Source organism: Camarhynchus parvulus, chromosome 3 (assembly GCF_901933205.1).
Source record: "Camarhynchus parvulus chromosome 3, STF_HiC, whole genome shotgun sequence".
NCBI classification, from domain to species: domain Eukaryota; kingdom Metazoa; phylum Chordata; class Aves; order Passeriformes; family Thraupidae; genus Camarhynchus; species Camarhynchus parvulus.
In genome coordinates this window covers 6,877,308-6,896,271 of record NC_044573.1, presented here as the reverse complement: position 1 = coordinate 6,896,271, position 18,964 = coordinate 6,877,308, and the positions used below count along the sequence as shown (strand labels likewise).

Here is an 18,964-nt window from a genome sequence, read left to right as displayed (position 1 = left end):
CTCCCCAAAGCCACTGTGGGTAGGGAAACACATGGGACATCCCAGCTGGATCAGGGGGCCAAACTCAGAGTTGGTGCAAGACCAGCAAAAGGGGTCTTCTCACATCCCATGGCTCTGAGGGCTCTGGAGGTGAGGCAGGAGCTCCTTTCACTTTCTGTGTGCTTCTATCCAGCCCTCAGCAGGGGAAGCACTTTGGGATGAACACTGACATAAGAGTAGTGTGATACTATTAATACACCCATGCAGACACACCAGCACGTGGCAAACACACTGGAGAGAGCTGGGATAATTATCTCAGAGAGATTTCTTTAGCACCCTGCTAATGGAACCATTTCAGAAGGGGAGGAGGAAGATCAGCAATAAACCACATGAAAGCAAAGCCAAAAACTGGAGCTTGATGGAGACAGATGAGACGCAGGGAAAACCTCCACGCCACATTCCTGGGCACCCACCTCTTCCCAAGGGAGGCCCACAGCCAGCACACAGCTCACCCTGACTTCAGGGCTGAGCTGGCTCACACCCCAACACAAGAGCAGAGCCAGCCCAGGTGCCCTCAGAGCCCAGCCCTTGCTCTGTGCAGCACACAGTGGTGGCTCCAAGGAAAGTCCCTTTCCAGCAACCACCACACAACAGGGACCATTCCCTCCCTCTCCACTTGCAGCCTCCCCAGACCAGCTCACCTCCTTACAGCTGCCCTACATCTCTGGGATGCATCCAGTCCTGCAGCAGCTCTTGCTGGGAGCCCATAGGGCTGCAGCCACAGCACCAACACCACTCCCAGGGGGATGGGGAGCAGCTGTGACCTCCTGCAGGATCCAGAGCAATCAGTGTATGCAGGTGGGCTTTGCATGAGGCCATCTGGGAGAGTCTGGGCTATTGGAGCTGTTACACTGGTGGGGCAAAGGCAGCTTGTGCAGCAGGGCTGGGGTCAGTTCTGCCTTGCAGCTCACCCCAAAAGGGAGCCAGGGTTTGCCCACCAGCAGCTCTCACTGCAGAGACATAGAAATACATCACCTGGATATTGGATCATTTAGAGATACACATTTAGAAAAGCATAATTTCAACTGTATTCTTCTCAAACTAGCCTGAGCAACCATTAAAAAAAAAAAAAAATGTCTGTGCAGAGGAGGGTTATTGCAAGGTATGCATGTACTATCTCTAAACCTCAAAGTCATGCAGTACAAATACACATTCAGATCCACATGCAGCTATGAGAAGATAGCACCTGATCCTAGGAAGTAATATTATAATTACAGGCTATTTCAGAGCTTGTTTCCACAGGAAAACTGCAGCCCTGTGGAAGAGGATGTAAGCTGCAAGGCTGGCAGGAGTGTATGCTCATGTCTGGGGCACACCAAGGATTGCACTGCCAGAGATGTGAAGGGAAGTTGTGCGTTTTAAGAGACAGGCCTTGGCTTCAGGCCAGCCAGATGAATGCCAAATTCCAGCCTTAAATTCTGCTTATTCAAAGGCCCACATGCTGCTGGGTGGGCAGCACAGGGATTAGGAGCCACTGTCCCTTGCAGAGACTGCGTGGGAGTGCCCGGGCACTCTCAGAATGCTGCAACCTGCCCTGCTGGAACCTCTGCCCACCAGAGCAGCCACTGTCACTGCCTGTCCCACTCGTGCCAAAGGATACAATGGGTTCAAAGGATAGGATGGCACCAACCTGCCCTGGGGATGCTCCCCGGACAGCAGCACTGAGGCTCACAAGTGCTCAAGAGACATCCTCTGATCCTTAATGATTCCCCTGTGTGAAAAACGCTAATCACTTGTTTTTAATTTTTTTAAAGTTTAATAGTAATAAAATGGTTATAAAAATAGTAATATAATTACAGTAATAATAATTTGGACAATTTGGATTTAGGACAATACGAGACAATAAAAACAAAGAGTTATGGACAGTCCAGGTACCTCTTTCTGGGCAAAATAAGCCCAAAAAGGACCCACCTTAACAGAGGATTAACCCTTAAAAGCAACAGCTTGTTGCATATTCATACACCTCATCCATGATGCATAAATTCCATTCAAACAAAGGATTCTGTCTGGTCATCCTCAACTTCTTCCTCCTAATCCTAAGGTGCCTTCGATCCTTAGCCAGGCAGGAAGAAGTCAGTTTCTTCTGATAATGGAGCAATAAATTCTTTTTCTCTGAAAGATTTAGGTGTCCTGTGGCTGCTATCTGGTGCAAGTACCTCATTCCCTTCTTTAAAAAATATCCCACTTACATAGTTCCGATTTTAACTACAAAAGTTACCTTTTAACTACATTTATCATATTATTAAAATGTTAATGCAGCACTACTAACCAATACAACAAAATACATAGAGTAAATATCTGCGTAGAGCCATACAATATGCACTTTTCACACCCTGTAACCCAGAGGGCCTGTGAGCCTTCCTGCAGAGCCATTTCCCACAGGGAAAAGCAGCTGGGCACGTGCAGAGCGTGGCAGTTGCATCAGGGCATGTTTGCAGCGCCTGCCTGGGGCTGGTGAGTGGTGGGAGGCAGCACGTGGCACCCCTCAGAGCCCACCCACGGGTCCTGCCATCTCCCCTCGCTGTTCTGGAGGCATAAAAAAAGATGAAACATGAATTTAGCACCAGAAAAAGATACCACGCTGCCAGTGGGAAATGTTTTTTTTTTAGCCACAGATCTTTTGCAAAGGGGGAAATATATCTGTAGCACCTCATCTTGCTACTACAGACTCCTGCTGATTTTTCTTCTCGCATTCCCTTCTCTGAGCCAACCCCACTGCTACAAGAGAAGCAGATCTGTGTGTGTGTGTGTGTCCCTGCAGAAGTCCTGGGGTTCCTGCCATGGAAAGCAGCATGTACACCATCTTGGAGCAAAAGCCCCTTCTGGCACAGAGGTCAGTCACTAGAAATGAAAGTATTTGATTTTGTTTCCTGGCTCTGGTCAGGTGTTTGAGTAAATAATTTTGTGCCTCTATTTCTTTTCGTGCTCCTTCATCCTGGTGGTTTAAAATCTTAGCTTTCTACACTAGGGAAGGTGTGTTTGAACACCCTGGCACCAGGCAACGTGGATGGGGGGAGCTGGCCCCAGGTCTTGCAGGTCTGACATTGTTAACACACACCAAATGAATGGTAGGAGGCACAAAGTCCCAACAAACCAGCCCCAAGCAGGCAGTGCAACAATGCCAGAAGTGGGATGAGTTGCTGGGGTCCCAAAATGTCTGTTTCTTCCAGAGCAGCTCAGATTGGAATCACTCAGCAGCCTCCTCCATGGGCTTTCTCTTCTAAGTGGCACCAGCAGCAGCTCTCCTGTGCTCTCTGGCTGTTCCAGGGTGGAAGCACAGTTCCATCCTGCAGAGCAGCAGGAACTGCTGAGACAGCTGGACAGAGAATACCTGACTGTAAAAAAACAACAGTCCCCAGAGCAGTAAATCCCTGTGGCAATGTCCCACACACGGGGCACCAGTGTGGCGGTGTTCGCAGGGGTCCCAGGACGAGGGAAGAGATGATAATCTTGACTCCATGTTTCAGAAGGCTGATTTACTGGTTTATTATATATATTATGTTAAAACTATACTAAAAGAATAGAAGAAAGGATTTCCTCAGAAGGCTTGAAAGGAAAGGAATGGAATGATAATAAAATCTTGTGACTGACCAGAGAGTCCAAGACAGCTGGGCTGTGATTGGCCATTAATTAAAAACAACCACATAAGACCAATCAAAGATGCACCTGTTGCATTCCACAGCAGCAGATAATTATTGTTTACATTTCATTTCTGAGGCCTCTCAGCTTCTCAGGAGAAAAGAGCCTAAGGTAAGGATTTTTCATAAAATATGTCCGTGACAAATCCCCATATAAAGCCTTCCTTGCTGGAGGAATCACTCGTGGTGGTTCAGGCACTGGGGGTGCAGGATGTGGCAGAGCTGTGTCCACAGCCCCACTCTGGGGGTCAAGTGTGGGCCTGGGCATGGCAGGTCATCCCTGGGACCCCAGGACTGCAGGAGCACAGTGTGACTGCTTCCGTGGACTTCAAACTTTTGCGTGGCAAAAGACAAACCAAACCAGCGGACGCTATAGCAGGGCCCTGCCCACTTCTCCCATTCCCCAGGGGTTTCTAAATGTTTCATTTTTACACTTCACAATAACAAAGAGCAAATTTGTATTTTTTTTAAGGGCAGGGAAGCCAACAAAATGCAGACTCAAATGAGAGTGGGAGTGGGAAAGCTGTCCCCAGGGGCTGGGGCTGCTGGGGGGCTCCAACCCTGAGGAGAGACGTGTTCCCCCAGCCTCTCACCCCTAGAACCACCCAGAGAGGAGATGTGGGCAGCAGGAACCCTTCACCCCCTTCAGCCCTGCTCAGGCTGGCTCCGGGATGGAGCCTGTGAAGAATGCGTATTTTATGATTGGCTTTTCACAAATATTGAAATTAATATTATATGCATTATGTTAGAAAATTATGCTGTATTAATTTGCTTAAGTAGTGTGTTAAATATAGTTTTAGAGTTATAGCATAATGTTAAAATAGAAACTATGCTATGTAAGATACTCTCTTTAAAGGGAGGACTCGCACTGAGATAGCAGCCACAGGACACCTAAATCTTTCAGAGGAAAAGAATTACCAGAAGAATAATTCTCTCTTATCAGAAGAAACCAACTTCTTCCCATTAGGATTCAGAGGAAGAAGCTGACACTGATCAGACAGAATCCTTTGTTTGAATGGAATTTATGCATCATGGATGAGGTGTATGAATATGCAACAGGCTGTTGCTTTTAAGGGTTAATCCTCTGTTAACGTGGGTCCTTTTTTGGGCTTATTTTGCCCAGAAAGAGGTGCCTGGACTGTCCATAACTCTTTGTTTTTATTGTCCCGTATTGTCCTAATCTGAATTGTCCAAATTATTATTACTGTAATTATATTACTATTTTTATAACCATTTTATTACTATTAAACTTTAAAAATTTTAAAAACAAGTGATTGGCGTTTTCCACACTCACCCCTAGAACCACCCACAAAGGAGATGCGGGCAACGCGAACCCTTCACCCCTTGCCCTGCTCAGGCTGGCTCCGGAATGGAGCCGCTGCTAGAAAGGGCAGGGTTTATTAATTTTAACCACCTCCCCAGCTCGTAATGCGAAACCCAAACCCCAAAAGCGGCGGGGGGTGGAGAAAAAGCCTCAAAGCAGCGGCGCTTGGGGCGCATCCCACGGGGAACATCCCGTGAGGCGCGGGGCCCTGCCCGCCGCGAGGCGAGGCCTGCCCGCCGCCGGGGGCACAGCGCCGCCTCCCGGCCCGCGGGGGAAGCGCCATGAGGAGCGCGCCCGGCCCCTGGAGCCCGTGTCCGCCCCACACGGGACGGGGAGGTCGGGTCTGGTTTTTAAGGGACGGCAGAAAGGGGGGGCACAGCCCTAGTGCGGCTGAGATCGAACCCCACTGAAGGCTGGAGGGTACCCCGGCAGCATGGCCCCCAAAACATCTCCAAGGCAGCAGGACTCTGGAGGTGCCAGGCACAACCTCACGGCAAAGTGGGTGAGGGGAAAAGCATCCCCAGGCTGATCAGCATCCTCCACACCTCAGGTGCTGCTTAGCCACGCTGTCACCGCTGCCGTGGTGTCCCCATGCTGCCCCGGCCATGCATCCCCCGCAGCAGCACAGAGGCAGGAGATTTTCCACTCCGCACTCCTGCTTCCCCCCAGCCACACCGGGCAGGAGAACACGGCAGCCCTGGGGCTGTTGCCAGGCTTCAGGCTGGGGGATGAAGGATTTTACCCCATGGCAGGGGTAAAATCCCTCCTGAGACCCCCCAAAACCTCAGCAGCTTGTGTCGGGAACAAGGCTGAGAGCACTGTTTGATCCCTGTCTACCATCACACCAAGTCCTGCATTTTCAGAGGCTGGAGTGCCCAGCTGGCCCCCAGCACCCCCTGATTTACGGGAGGCTCATTCTGCCAAGTAGTGCCCCGTCAGACAAGGCTGAAGGAGCTGCCCCTCCCTACCTACAGCCTGAGCAGATGACCTTGCACCCACTGGCAGTGCTGGAGGTGCTGCCAGGCTCTGTTCTGGTAGGGTAGAGACCTCAGCAAGGTGTAAAGCTTTCTTTCTTGCACTAATGTAAGTCCTGGCCCCTCTTCTCTATATTAAGTTTATGAATCAATTAGTTTATTAATGCATAAGGTGGCAGGGAGCTGTGGGGTTGCTTTGGGGGTGCAGAAAAGCCAGGCAGGGAGGCCAAGCCAGGCTCTTGCTGTGCCATGTGCCATGCCCCATCCCAACCCTCTGATAAACCCTAGGGTCAGCAGCACTCAGCCACAAGGGGTTTCTTCTCCTGACTTACTCCCTTCTCCTTTGAAAGGAATAGGATGAATGTGTCTTTACAGACCATGTAAATCTGCTTGTAGATAGGGCCAGGGACTTCTAGATAGGGAAGGAATGGGAGAAACTAGAAAATGTTACCAATTGACACAGACTGCTGCTCAGCCAAGGCCGTGTTAAATTCCTGAACTTAGAGAAGAAGAACAAAGATTGAACAGAATTATGAATATTGCTTTGTTATAGATACAAAAAAGTAGGGATGGGCATATTAGAGGGGGACATGCTGTAGGCCTATTGGAAAGTCTGTACCTTCCAAGCACCTAAGCCAACTGGGAAAGGAAAAGGGTGTTGTGACCAGGAAATTAGGATAAGAAGGAGGCTGCATCCTCCAATAGTTTGATAGACCCTAGGGGAAATGCCCCATGGCCATTCCCTTTACTCAAATGAAGTTACAGGACTCCTTTGTCTCCTTTCTGGACATAAGCCTCTGGCACTGTGAATTTTTCTGCACACTCTCCACAACGTCATGGCGTTTCCTCAACTCTCAAGAGAGGTTTTCACAGAACAGGGCTCTTCACTCTCTGTTTTTGCATTTCAGGGTGCAGCTCGGTAAGTTTTGGAGTCTTTTGTTTTCCTCCAAAGCTAGGAAGAGGAGTCACAGACCAGAGAGACCCCAAAAACTGGACCTATAAGTCAATCAGGGGCTGTCAGTTCTGCTGGAGTGAGCTCAGCAGCCAGACAGGAAACGTGTTTGCTTTCCCACAGCCCAGGAGAGACCGCTGGTGCACAGGCAGCAGCTTCACATCCAGCGTCCTGCCAGCCCTGCCTCAGACCAAGAGGTTTCTAGTCTCCACATTCCACACTGCAGGGTTTCTCCTGCAGTTTCTTTTAGAGGATCCGTGGTGAGCCAGGTCTGGTTCCCAGGCTGGGCTGCTCCTGAGGGTCTGGGCACTAAATCTGGCTTTAGTTTCATCTGTGCCAGAACAGCTCCTGCTGTCCTGTGCTTGCACAACCAGCCAGGAGGGAACGAAGCCGCCTTCAGGCTCTACAGCCTGATTCCTCTTTCACTGCAGAAACAACCTGGGGGTTTTTTGTGGTCCAAACCCTCTGGCCCTGCCCACAGTGCAGCTGAGAAGGAGAGGAGCTGGGGGAGTGTTTGGCTGTGCCAAGCAGCTCTGATTCTCCTGGGTGCTTTGGTATTCTCCAGGGCAGGAATCACAGGGTGGCACTCAGAAACCACTCAGTGGGAGCCAAACACATTCCAAAAAAAATTGGAGCTGCCTTCAGTGGCCTTCCCTGCAGAAGGGGGAATGGAGAAATTCAAGCCTCTCTGGGAAGCAGCTCCCACTGAGCCTGGGCCTCCCACAGCCCCAGTTCTGCTCTCTCCCTGCCCTGCTCCCTGCAGAGCCAGTTCCTGTTTGTCAGGATCTGTTCCCAGCACAGGGTCCTTCCCTACTCTTGCTTTTATACAGCACTGCTGGAGCCCGATTCCCCCCCAGCCATGGACATGAAAGGCTGTTCCAAGGCTGCCACAAGCTGCACAGGGCAGACACTGACTGCACACCAGGGGAATGCTTCCCATATGCCTTTATTTGCAATGTTACAGGACTTTTTTACAGGCACTGTGCGTTGGTGTTCCAGACCGGTTTGGATTTTTTTTTCTGTATTACCCAATGACCAAGAGGTGTGGTGGGAGCAGGGAAAATCCCTCACAGCAACCATTCCAGCCTCCAGGAAAGCATAAGACATCTGAGAGCAACAATCTGCTCCTTCTGAAGCCGCAAAGCGAGGGATCTGGTTTATAAACAGGCTTAAAAAATAACGTACATATATAAGAGCAGCTCGAAGCTAAAGTACAGCAGTAAGTGGTACATAGCTACATAGCATATCTGTTCACACCCTTTCTCCAAAGCTGGAAAAGGCATGGCTTAAAAACTAAAAAAAAACACAGTTAAAAAAAATATTCCATGCATTAAATTTTAGTGTTTTGTGCAATTAAAATGGGATGAAAATAAATATAACTTAAAAAAAAAAACAACCCAACCTTTTCCATGACACTAATGGAACAGAGGCAAAGTCTATAAGGCACTTCTACATGGGCTAATCTAGAAAGCCTGGCAAGGAGCTAAAACAGTGCATCCATTTACAATGGCATCTGATAAGCACAAGACACCTGTCTGGTGAGCTATGAACTGAGAAAAACCTTAGGAAACTTCAGTCCTTGGGGAAGAGGCTTGGCTGCAGATGGCTTGGTGGCCAACTCCTCCTTATTGCTGCAAGGGAGGTCTCCTCCTTGGGTGCTGGACCCATCAAACCAGGGCAGAGGGGCTCTGGAGCCCTGCTCCTGGGGAATGAGACAGGACAGTGGGTTTGGGGATGGATGGATGGATGGATGGATGGATGGAGCAGGTGAGGGATCCATGGCTGCCAAGCTCCTGCACCACCCCGTGTGCTGCAGGTTCCTCGAGGCGGGGGCTGCTGCAGCTTCCCCTCCCCGCCAGCCTCTCCAGGGATGACCTTTGGCGCAGCAGCCCTGCCACTGCTCGCTTCAAATGTTCCAGGAAGTTAAAAAATAGCCTCCACCCTAAACAGGGAACTGGGTGTTTTCACAGGAGTAGGAGCATGGGGCCCTCACACGGCCCCAGCAGGCAGCTCTGTGGAAAAAGGGGGAGGCACAGGGATGTCTGACCCCAGCTTTGCTTTGCCAAAGGTGTCTGAGCTGGGTGCTGCCTTGTGCTGTGAGCCTTCACCTGATGCAGATGGAAATTATGGACAAGCTCCAGGCAGGAGGGTTGCCCTGGGCAAGGTGTGAGCATTGGTGGCGCTACACATGTGCTCAGCTGCTGACAAAAAAGACTGATCAACCTGGATGGCTACTTTAGGTCTCATAGTAGTCCTTTATGAGCTATTTTTCCCAGTTAGGGAGGATTGGAGACCCCAGCTAAGGTAGGCTGGAAGCAGCTCCTAGCAGGGGAGCTGAGGCTGTAGAGAGGAGCCCATTTTGCTCACCAGGGCACTCAGCATGGGGAATGTGGGGGGGAAGCACCTGGCCATGGCAAATATCTGTGCCTGACTACGTGGCTCTGCAGCAGGAGGGAAGCCCTGGCCCTCCAGTGCCACTCAAAAATAACAGCAACCTCTACAAGATGTCTTGAGCACAAATTAAACCCCAGATCTGCCCTTCTAGCAGCTCTCTGAAGGTCTTGGCACAGCCAGCTCCCTGGTCTGAAAGGTGCTGGCAGAGACAACCAAAGGGCTTCCACTACAGTGTCCTTCACCATCTCCACACCTTGCTCACACTCTCTGACTGCCAGAGGGTCCTGGGCACGGTCACCGAGTGTTTTCAGGATGATCCTGGTGCAGGAAGAGGCTCCTTCCTCCGCCAGCCCTCTAAACATCAGGCTGAGCAAGAGACAAAAGCACGACAGGCGAAGCATGCCCTTGCCCTGGGCCACCTGCTCCCACTGACTCTGCAAAGCCAAGGTTTCAAGTTCAGCTTTTGTTCTGGCAAGTTAGCTCTCTATTTACAAGGAGGGGTGGTGGGAGCGGGGGGCGGGGGGGAACAACCAAGACAACCTAAAAAAAGACCACAACAAAAACACATTAAATAGGGAGAGTATAGCTTTCAAATGGGGAGGGCGAGGGCTGGAAAGTGTCTTGTAGTGCAGTTCAGAAGAGTCAGTCAGGGGCAGGCTGGGGGTAGTGGCAGAGTCGGATGCGCGGCTTTAATTCAAGTCTTCGCTCTGGGACAACTCTGTCAGGATCTGAATGAGGTTGTCCAGCCCCCAGAGGTAGCCATCCTCTCTGTTCCCTTCCACCCAGGGCACGTTGTGCTGGAGAACTTGTCCCTCTGGCAGTGGGGTGGTTTTCCCAAAGTCAATCATCCAGACTTTGGCTTGTTCCTGCTTGTCGTGAATGAAGAGGAGAGAGCTCCCAATTACCTGTGGAGAGGTGAGACCAATTAGTGGTGCACCTGTTGCTCATTTTCAGCCTTCTTTGGGGCTTTCAGACACCTTGTCTCAGTCAGGCTGCATTTCCAAGAGATGATGCTGCAATTTTGCATGAGGAGAAGCAAGCTCTGTGTGCCACTGGTTGTGTTTGCACATGCAAATGGGGCATTTGGACAAGCTGATTTACTCATACAAATCCCAGGTCTTGGCAGAAGGAGAGGATCAGAAAAACATGGGCTTGAAAGATAAAGATGTCACTTTGGAAAATGAGCTAAGGTCCCTTGGAAAGGAATGAGATAAACTGTCTCAACCTTCAGATGGGGTTTTTTTTCAAGGCTGGTTCTTTGTGGTCAGCCCGTGCTCTTCACACTCACCAATCCTGCAGACACTGCTGCAGGGATGGGGACACTCTAAGTACAAGTAACTTGCAACCTGCTGTCTCCTGCTTCAAACATCATTGAATTACACCCAGACTGCCCCTAGAATATCCTCCTGGCACTCACAGCACTCTGGGGATGCAAAGTATAGAGCTGCATGGATTTCCTTTTGTCTGAGTTCACTTGGCTGCATCTGCTTTGAAGGGCTCCTTCATATCCATCCTGAACAGCTTTTGGGAAAATCCTGCAGCAAGCAGTGGCCTGGGCAAGACCAGGGAAGCCAAGAGGTGCATTTGGGCTCTGACAGCAAAAGTCTCAAGGCCTGTTGCAGTGGGATGAGACCCCACAAGCCCAATGGTCACCACACACAAAGCAGAGAGATGCTCAGCAGTTCAGCATCCTGACCCACCCTGGCTCACAGTCCTAGCTAGGCTGACAGCCAGCAGCAGCTCTGCTGTGGCTTCCTGGTGCTTAGGAAATGTGTATCAGTATCAAGCCAGTCACCATCATGCTCTTCTGCTTAATCTCTTCTTCCAGTCAGAAGATTTCAGCAGGGGCTTCTACAGAAAAGCACCAATGGGTGCATTTCAGAGCTGTTCCAAATGAAAACTGCTTTCCAAATTCTGATATAAGTGAATTGGTGAATTATAAACTCACTTTCCCCTATGTCACAAATAGGGACCTTGGTGGCCAGAGTGCAAGGGCTGTAGCAGAGGTGATGCAGAGCACTGAGAGCCAGGAGTGCCCCTTATGATGTGGAGGTACATGGAAGAGAATCCAGCTGGTGTCAGCCCTCCAGAACAGCAGCACTAAATGTTACTGGGGACTCCCACATCCCTGCTATCAGCAGGGCTTAGCCTGAGGTTTGCCTTTAGACAAGGGTTTTGAACAGGATGCATGTACTGTTTGCAAAAGCTGTTATGAATTTACATTTTTCAGGAGACTTTTTCCTCCAGTGTGTTGGGAAAACGTCCAAGGTCCAGAGATGCGTATTATTTCCAAGAAATGCTTATCTTTAGCTCTCCTCCTGCTAACCTCTGTCTTGGCCAGGACAGAGCATTCTAAATTTAAGGAGAAGCCTTTTGCTGACATTCCTCATTTGTGTGTCCTGGACTGCCCAATTCCCCCGCAGCTCCTTGGAGGAGCCCTGCTCAGCAAGGGCCCCATGGAGGGACACAGAGCTTGGCAGACCTTCTGCTGTGCTTCATCTCAAAGTGGGATGGAAAGTCAAAGCTGCTGCTTTTTAATTTTTAAGGAGTAGAAACTCCTTTCAAACCCTCTTTGAAAGGCTGCTTTGTTTCTGTGTTTTCAAATGAAACCCTGGCACTCTGTTTCAGGGAGAATTTTGTTTCCTGTGCTGAACTGCCCTGAAATCCTCAGTTTTGACATTTCCCTTCCAACTGCTTTCCAGGCACTGCCACCAGGAGGCATGGCCCCATCTGCCTTTGGCTCCTGCCAGGACTCTCAGCGTCTGGCTGGGGCTGAGGTGGCTCTGGATGAGGGACAGTGGGCTCTTGGAGCTGTGGCTCCTGAGCCCTGGGACTCGAAAGATTCCTATGAAGCTCTTTATTCCTACACCACACACGACAAGGACACGCACTCTCATGTTTTGTTAAGTAAATGTAACAGCAAAATTATTGCATTAAATTGTGGAGCATTTCAGTTCCTGAAATGGCCAGAAAAGATAGTGTTCCCTCCTTGTTTTGCCATCAGCACTGAGTCTTCACTATAGAAAATGTTGGCATCATTGGACACTCATTTCTGTATGAAATTCCTTTGAAAGGCAGAGTTCATACTGTGGTGCCCCAACCAGCTCAGGAAAGGCATGTTTGGGGTATCTGCAATTTATGGCTGTGTTGAAGCCTTGTCTGATCATGTGGAGCAACTGTCAGCCAAATGATACCTGACATGCATTCAAATAGACATTTCTCCCGAGAAAACCCCTGTGCTTTTACACTAGGGAATTTTCCCTGTCATAAACAGCCAGTTCCTCCTAGATCACTTTTAATCTGTTTGAACATTGGCTTTCAGTGGATTTGAGCCCATGTCAGATGCACAAACATTGCATGCTATCATCTATATTTGCACGTAAGTATTACATACACACATGAAAATACAGATATAGGAATAAACCAGTCCCTGACTTTGACTAGTCTCCTTGGACAAGCTGGGATTAAACAGTTTGCCTCTCCAGGCAGATCTATATAAACAGCAGAATTACCTCATGGCACTTGAAGAACGGGGATGTCTCCAGGGTAGCGCGGATACCCTTCAACCGGTTAAGGTAACTGTTCTGGAATTACAAAAAAACCCCAAATCCAAGGCATTAGTGTTGCAGGAAACCTACATAAAAACCACTGCATTGAGGCAGACAGGAAAGTCACCCCCATGCCCAGCATCCTCCCACAGACCTTTCCCTCTGGAGAGTTTTTTATGATCCACTTTTCCTTTTGGCTTCTACATCACCCTGAGCTCCTGTGGCTTTCACAACTTAGTGAAAGCATCTGCTTTTGCTGAACTGGTGCTTTCTGCAGAGTGCCCTTGCTGCCTCCATGGTGGGAACACCTAGTTCAGCAGCTGCTACTTCTTCCTCTCCCCTGCACTCCCTTCATAGATCAACTCTTCACTTCATCTGTCTTTTTAGCACTCAGTCAGTCACACATCATGAGACACTTCTGCAGCTCTGTTATCAGCACTTTTGCAAAGCTGGTCCTGTAGGCAGAAGGGCTTTCACCATGGCCAGCACACAGATCAAGAACCACAAGCCTTTTGAGCATCCCTGCAAATTGCTGGAAGGCACTAAACATTCTCAGGGGCCTCCACTGATTTTGGGGGTTTATATAGAAGAATTAAGCACAGGAACACACACACAGCAAGTATCTGGGCACTGTAAAACACTTGCAAGGCAAGAGGTGGGATTGCTGTATAAAAATGCACTGGCCATGGAGCCCCACCCAGAGGCATGGCATGATGTGTGCTCCAAGTTCTCTGGGGTTAAAATGCAGCCAGGCAACTTCATCTTCAGATCCAGGAAAATCCCTGGGTAACTCTTGTGAAAGCAAGCATGCCAGTTTGAAGGAGACAGAGCCAAGGGCCACTCCAGCTGGAGCCTTGCACTTGGAGACTTTATACAGCGCAGCTTAAAATGGGAGTGCTTTGTCAAATAGGTTATTTGACACAGTTGGTGTAAATTGTTTACAGCCAGATCTCTTATTCTCTTGGCAACTTAGGGAAGCTTGGAAAATGCTGCCTGTGGCTTGCCCATGTGAAGTGTGCCCGGCACAGGATCACCCTGCTGCGAGAAGGGCACAGGCAGCCCCCCATGCAGGATGGGAGCCCCCAGCACTCACACTGGGGTACAGAGAGGGCTGGGGGTGACCACCAGCCCAGGGGTGAGGGACAGAGCATGACTGTGACTCCTCAGTGGGTTTTGGGAGCCAATCCTGGAGATCCTCAGCAGACTCAGACTTGGGTCAAGCAGTGCTGCTACAGCCAAGTCCCCTCCTAGCTCTCCACTGCTTCCCCCTCAGCCTGTGCCAGGATAGTGTTTCTCTTCAACATTTCTCCTGCTTTTTAAGAGACATTTGTCAGGCTTCAGCCCTGCAGACCAGGGACCTGATGAGCTGAGGCCAGGCTCCGTGGAAATGCCGTCTCCAGGCAGTGCCCCCAACATCCCCCACTCACCAAAACATTCCTGTTTCCTCTGGTGAACTCGCTGAAGGCCTCCATGACTTGTTCCTTTGTCCGTGTCTTCTTGAAGTCCCGGTTCACAGTGCCGTCCTCTTTCTTCAAAAGAAGGGACAGGGGTGAGTTGGATGGGGAGGGAGTTGGGGCAGGAGCAGTGTTTCTGCAACCATGCATGTTGCCAAGCAGGATGTGACCGGCGTTTTTGGCAGCTGAAGGATCTGTCGGTGGAGCAGGGGTGAGCAGAGGCAGCAGGTCTCTGCTTGCACATCCCAAGTTACCCCACAGCCCCAGTGCATTGATCTCTAACGCAAACAGAACTCCTCATCAGCAAATACTTGCCAAGGTCACTGGCAATGTGGACAAACTCTCCTCACAGACCAGGTGCTTGCTGCTAACAGAGGCTGGGGACCACCTGTTTCTGGTGTTTCTGGTGCCCAAATGGCTTCCCATGGCTGCTGTGGCTGAGAATGGCACTGACACCAGCCCTGGACTGTCTCCCTGGCTTGGGGAGGACAGCAGAGCATGATCACAATGGGACAAAACTGAGCGTGGATGGGAAAAACATCTCAGGAGCAGGAACAAAACTGCTCTGTGAGAAATCCTCCAGGGAGCAAGCCCATGGCTACCTGGCCTCACTGGTCCTCTGACAGTCCATGGATCACAAACCCTTCAAGGCAGCAGCCTGGCACTGAGATGCAGTGAGCAGCCTTGTGCTCTCCTCTGCCTTTTCCCAAGGCACATCCATCCTTGACCTGCCAAGGCATGGCTTGTCCACTGCAGGGACAACACTCAGCCCTGGCCCAGAGGTTCCTTTCTGAATCTCTGGGCAGCTTTGTAGGTCTCTCCCCATTTCCCTGGTCCTTCTGGGGCTCTGATTTTTACATCAACTCATTTCATTGCCTAGAGGGGCCGTGGGACAGGCAGGCAGATCTCACTTCCTGGATACAGGGGCTATTTTAAACCACACTTGCTCGTGCTCACAGCTCCATTGCAGGGCTCCATCCCGCTGCTCCAGACAGCTCGTTTGCACACAATACAGCAAAGGCACAGGGGCCAAAAGACATCCTGTGGGCTGGGGAAGATGAAGAAGCAGAGCAGAGGCTGGGGGAGGAAGAAGGCACAATGAAATCACCTGCCCTGGAGGTCAGAGATCCATCCAGGGAAGTGCCCCAGCACAGGGCAATGTGCATCCCCCTGGAGAGGTGGCTTGCTGTAGGCATGGTGGCCAGTCCAACCTGGGGGAAGGTCAAGTGCCCAAGGTGAGCCTGCCACCAAATCAGCACCTGAAGTGCACTTTGGGATGAATCACACAGCACCCTTCAGCTTCCAGCTTGTGTAACCATTAACAAAGTTGGTAACAAAAGCAACACACAAAAGAGAAACTCCAGGAAAAACTTTGTTTGCACCAATTGCACCGACTGCACCCAGCTTGAAATCATCCTGGGCTCAGCCTGACCATTGTGCTGCTACAGGGTCCAAAAGCAATGCTCAGGGCTGGCAGAGTGTGTGTTGGCAGGGGTCAGGGACAACCTTTTCACTAAAGACTCTGTGCTGCAGAGCTGGGATCTCTGCTCTCAGCTGTGACCTTGCTGAGGATGCTCTGGTGTGTGATGCACAGGGGAAGGGCACTTTGCTGCTGTATGTCCCTCCTGTGAGCCCTGATGTGGCAGCTCAGAAATGAACCCACCCTCTCCCAGAGGGATGATCAATATCAACCTGGAGAAGGGCCACAGCACTAATTTCACGTGTAAAGAGCACAACTTTCCACAAAGCATCCAAGAAAGGAGATGGACTTCTAAGTGCTCCTAAAAATAAATGCAAGTCACAGATGGCCTTTCCGATAAGGCAATCTCAGCTCCAGGAAGGCCAAGCAGCCTATCCCTAGTGCTGCTCCCGCCTCCTGCAGCTTCCTTGCCCAGCCAGAGGTTGCTGCCACCAGGCTGACAGCTGCCATGACATTCACAGGTGTGTGAGCCCCGAGGGGGCTGCCTTCCACGCAGGAGAAATGTGAGGGGGGCTGATAAGGGCTATCACAACCTCCAGCCCAGCAGCAATTCCAGCTCGCGCTGGCGTCACTGGGGCAGGGCTCAGGTCAGCCAGATCTCTGCCTCTGGCCTTGCATGGGGCTTCTGAGCTGCCTGGCTTGGCACAGTGTTAGGTGGAGGCTTTCCTGGCTGGTTTAGGGACCCTGCAAACGTTCCAGCCCTGTGGAATGCCATCCCACCGTGGCCTTGCTGCAGGCAGTGGTGAGTGAGGCTCAGAGCAGGGCAGCAGCTCGGGAGTGTCACTTCTTTCAACTGGGCCACCAGGGATCACTTGTGTTACTTTCAGCATGGAAATTTTATTAATAGCTACTGTTTCCAACAGGTTCAAGCTATTCCAGAAAGTCAGATGAATGTCATTATCTCCTTTTGCAAAGGAAAATTTCTATTTTAAAGAGGAAGAACTGGATCTTCAAGGCCACCTGGGAAAGGGAGAGCTCAGTCAGAAAAGGGTTGCTATCCTCATGCCCAACCCCTGAGCTGCCTGTTTGCCTTACCTGACTGTGCTATCCAAAAAGCTTCCACTGCTCCTCTCCTTCCTTCCTATGACCCCTTCCCACATGTCTAGGGTCAACTCCTGTCCTTCCCTTGCACTTCTCAGAGCTCTCCTCTGGCAGCCCCCACCCATGAGCGAGGGACAGGGCAGATTCACCACTGCTCTCCCCAGGGAGGCATCCGCAGCAAGAAATAAAACAAGGGAAGACAGCCAGGGCACCTTCCCCAACACAGAAACTCAATCCCAGAAATAGGGAGAACAACACGGATACAGCACAGCATGACCAGCCCTGTTGGAAAAAAAGCCAGCTGTGAAACAGCATGAACTGCTAATGCTTTAGCTTAGGGGAAAATAACCCAGAAGCTGAGGGATTTAAGGAGAATTACAGTAATTAGAGCCTTGATCAAATTAGTCAGCCCCCTAGCAGCAGCAGGAATACTGCTGGAGGCCAGAACTTCTCAACATTTTTCAATTAAAGGGCTGCTTCACCTCTTTGAAAAAAAATCCACTGCTCAGATCAGGCAGCAACTCGTTTATGGTCGGCTAAACAGAGGTACAAATCTCATAACTCCTTTATGGCTTTTATTTCCCTTCACAGGATTTTTTGGCCTCCCTGGGGATATGATTTGTTTGGGGTTTGTTTTGGTTTTTTTTACATTTTTAATTTCAAGTGCTTCATATATAGCCTGCCCCCTAAACATGCCCAGACTGAGAAGCACCACTGGAGGCCAAGGATATATCATGCTGGACTATAAACAGATATTTCTGATTACACCAAGAAAGCAGGGGAAGAAGCAGTGCATGGGAGCTTTAGTCCCAACTGGAAATGCTACCAGGGAAGTCTAAAAAATCTGGTGTGAGGGCTTTATTGGGGACCAGCTTCATTTGTTTTAATTCTATCATTTTGACACTGCTATCTTCAGGCAGGAGGTTTGGCTACAGAGACCCAGACAGGCACTCTGGGAGAATTCTGCCCAACTCAGAGGGAGAAAAATAATCTGTGATCAAGAGACAGAAACTCCTCCAATCAAGACACATGCAGATATGAGCCACTGTTTCCACTAAGAGCAAGTGGCTGCTCTGAGCTACTGCCTGCGCCCTCAGCAGCTACCAAAGCCTGAATTAGTGCAAACACAACTTGACAGAGCTCCCTGTGGCTGCCAAGCCAACACCATGCCCAGGCATGCAATGAAATCCTTGGCTCAAGTGTGATATTACCTTTAATTCACACTGGCTGGCTAGCAAAAGGCATAGGCCACTGCTGGTGCTCATGCAAGCAGTATCACTAATACTCTGTGGCTACAGACCTAACTGTTCAAGTGCCATCCCAGACATCTTTCTCACCTCCCTGGAGAAAATCTCCTGGGCTGGCTCATCTGCTGGGGACACAGAAGCATCACCCAGAAATGTGAGTGCTGCTCTGAGCAGGGGCAGTCAGCAGGTTACACATGCATGCAGGTGCTGGCAGAAAGTGCAGCTCTGTGTGCTTGTCCCATTTCATTGGGGCTCAGCTGCTGAATCTTCCTGGACAGGCTGGTAAACACACCCTCCTGACTGACTGTGGCTAAGCTCACAGCTCCAACCACAGATGGGCACACGTTCAAGCTGGGATTTGGATTAATGGCTCAGCCCAGTGGCAGAGCAGAATTGAAAGCAAACAACTAATTTGAGCCTTCAAGTTGGAGGATGGCACTTTGTATTTTGCAGGGAGGGAGAAATCAACCAAGCAGCTGATGTAATGAGATTATGTCTAAAACCATCCTCAGGATGATGTCCTGAGCTCAAGCTGCATTCTCAGAGGAGCAGCAGTGCCTTGGGTGAGGTGCTTTGGCTGCAGGGGCCAGGGATGTCCAGATGTGAGCTGCTCTCACATGTATGAGACTGCGTGTATGTATGCATGATAAGACTCTGTGTATGTAGAGAAAGACATCCCAGTGCCCTGAAACAACTTCCCTTCCTGCTCCCCTTGAAACTCTCCCTGAATTCTCTACTACAGCTGTTTTCCTATTTTGATCAAACCTCAAATTTACCGCTGTTTACCTTGTCCTTTTGGATCATTAAAAAGATAAAGCACCTAAATGTCTTTATTTTTAATATAATTTCTGGGTAATAGCTGTAAACTTTGCC

General features: G+C 50.1%; 1 protein-coding gene across 1 annotated transcript in view; it reads right to left on the bottom strand.

Annotated features, from left to right (window-relative positions):
* Window positions 1-7,842: 7,842 nt before the first annotated feature.
* ITPKB (inositol-trisphosphate 3-kinase B) overlaps window positions 7,843-18,964 on the bottom strand; it is a 66,187-nt gene continuing 55,065 nt past the window's right edge. Inside the window, exons 6-8 of the mRNA XM_030945119.1 lie at window positions 14,297-14,398; window positions 12,834-12,905; window positions 7,843-10,226 (exon numbers count right to left, since the gene is read on the bottom strand). Of these exons, the coding sequence (XP_030800979.1) occupies window positions 10,011-10,226; window positions 12,834-12,905; window positions 14,297-14,398 (390 nt within the window). The 3' untranslated portion in view covers window positions 7,843-10,010. The remainder of the gene's footprint in view (window positions 10,227-12,833; window positions 12,906-14,296; window positions 14,399-18,964) is intronic.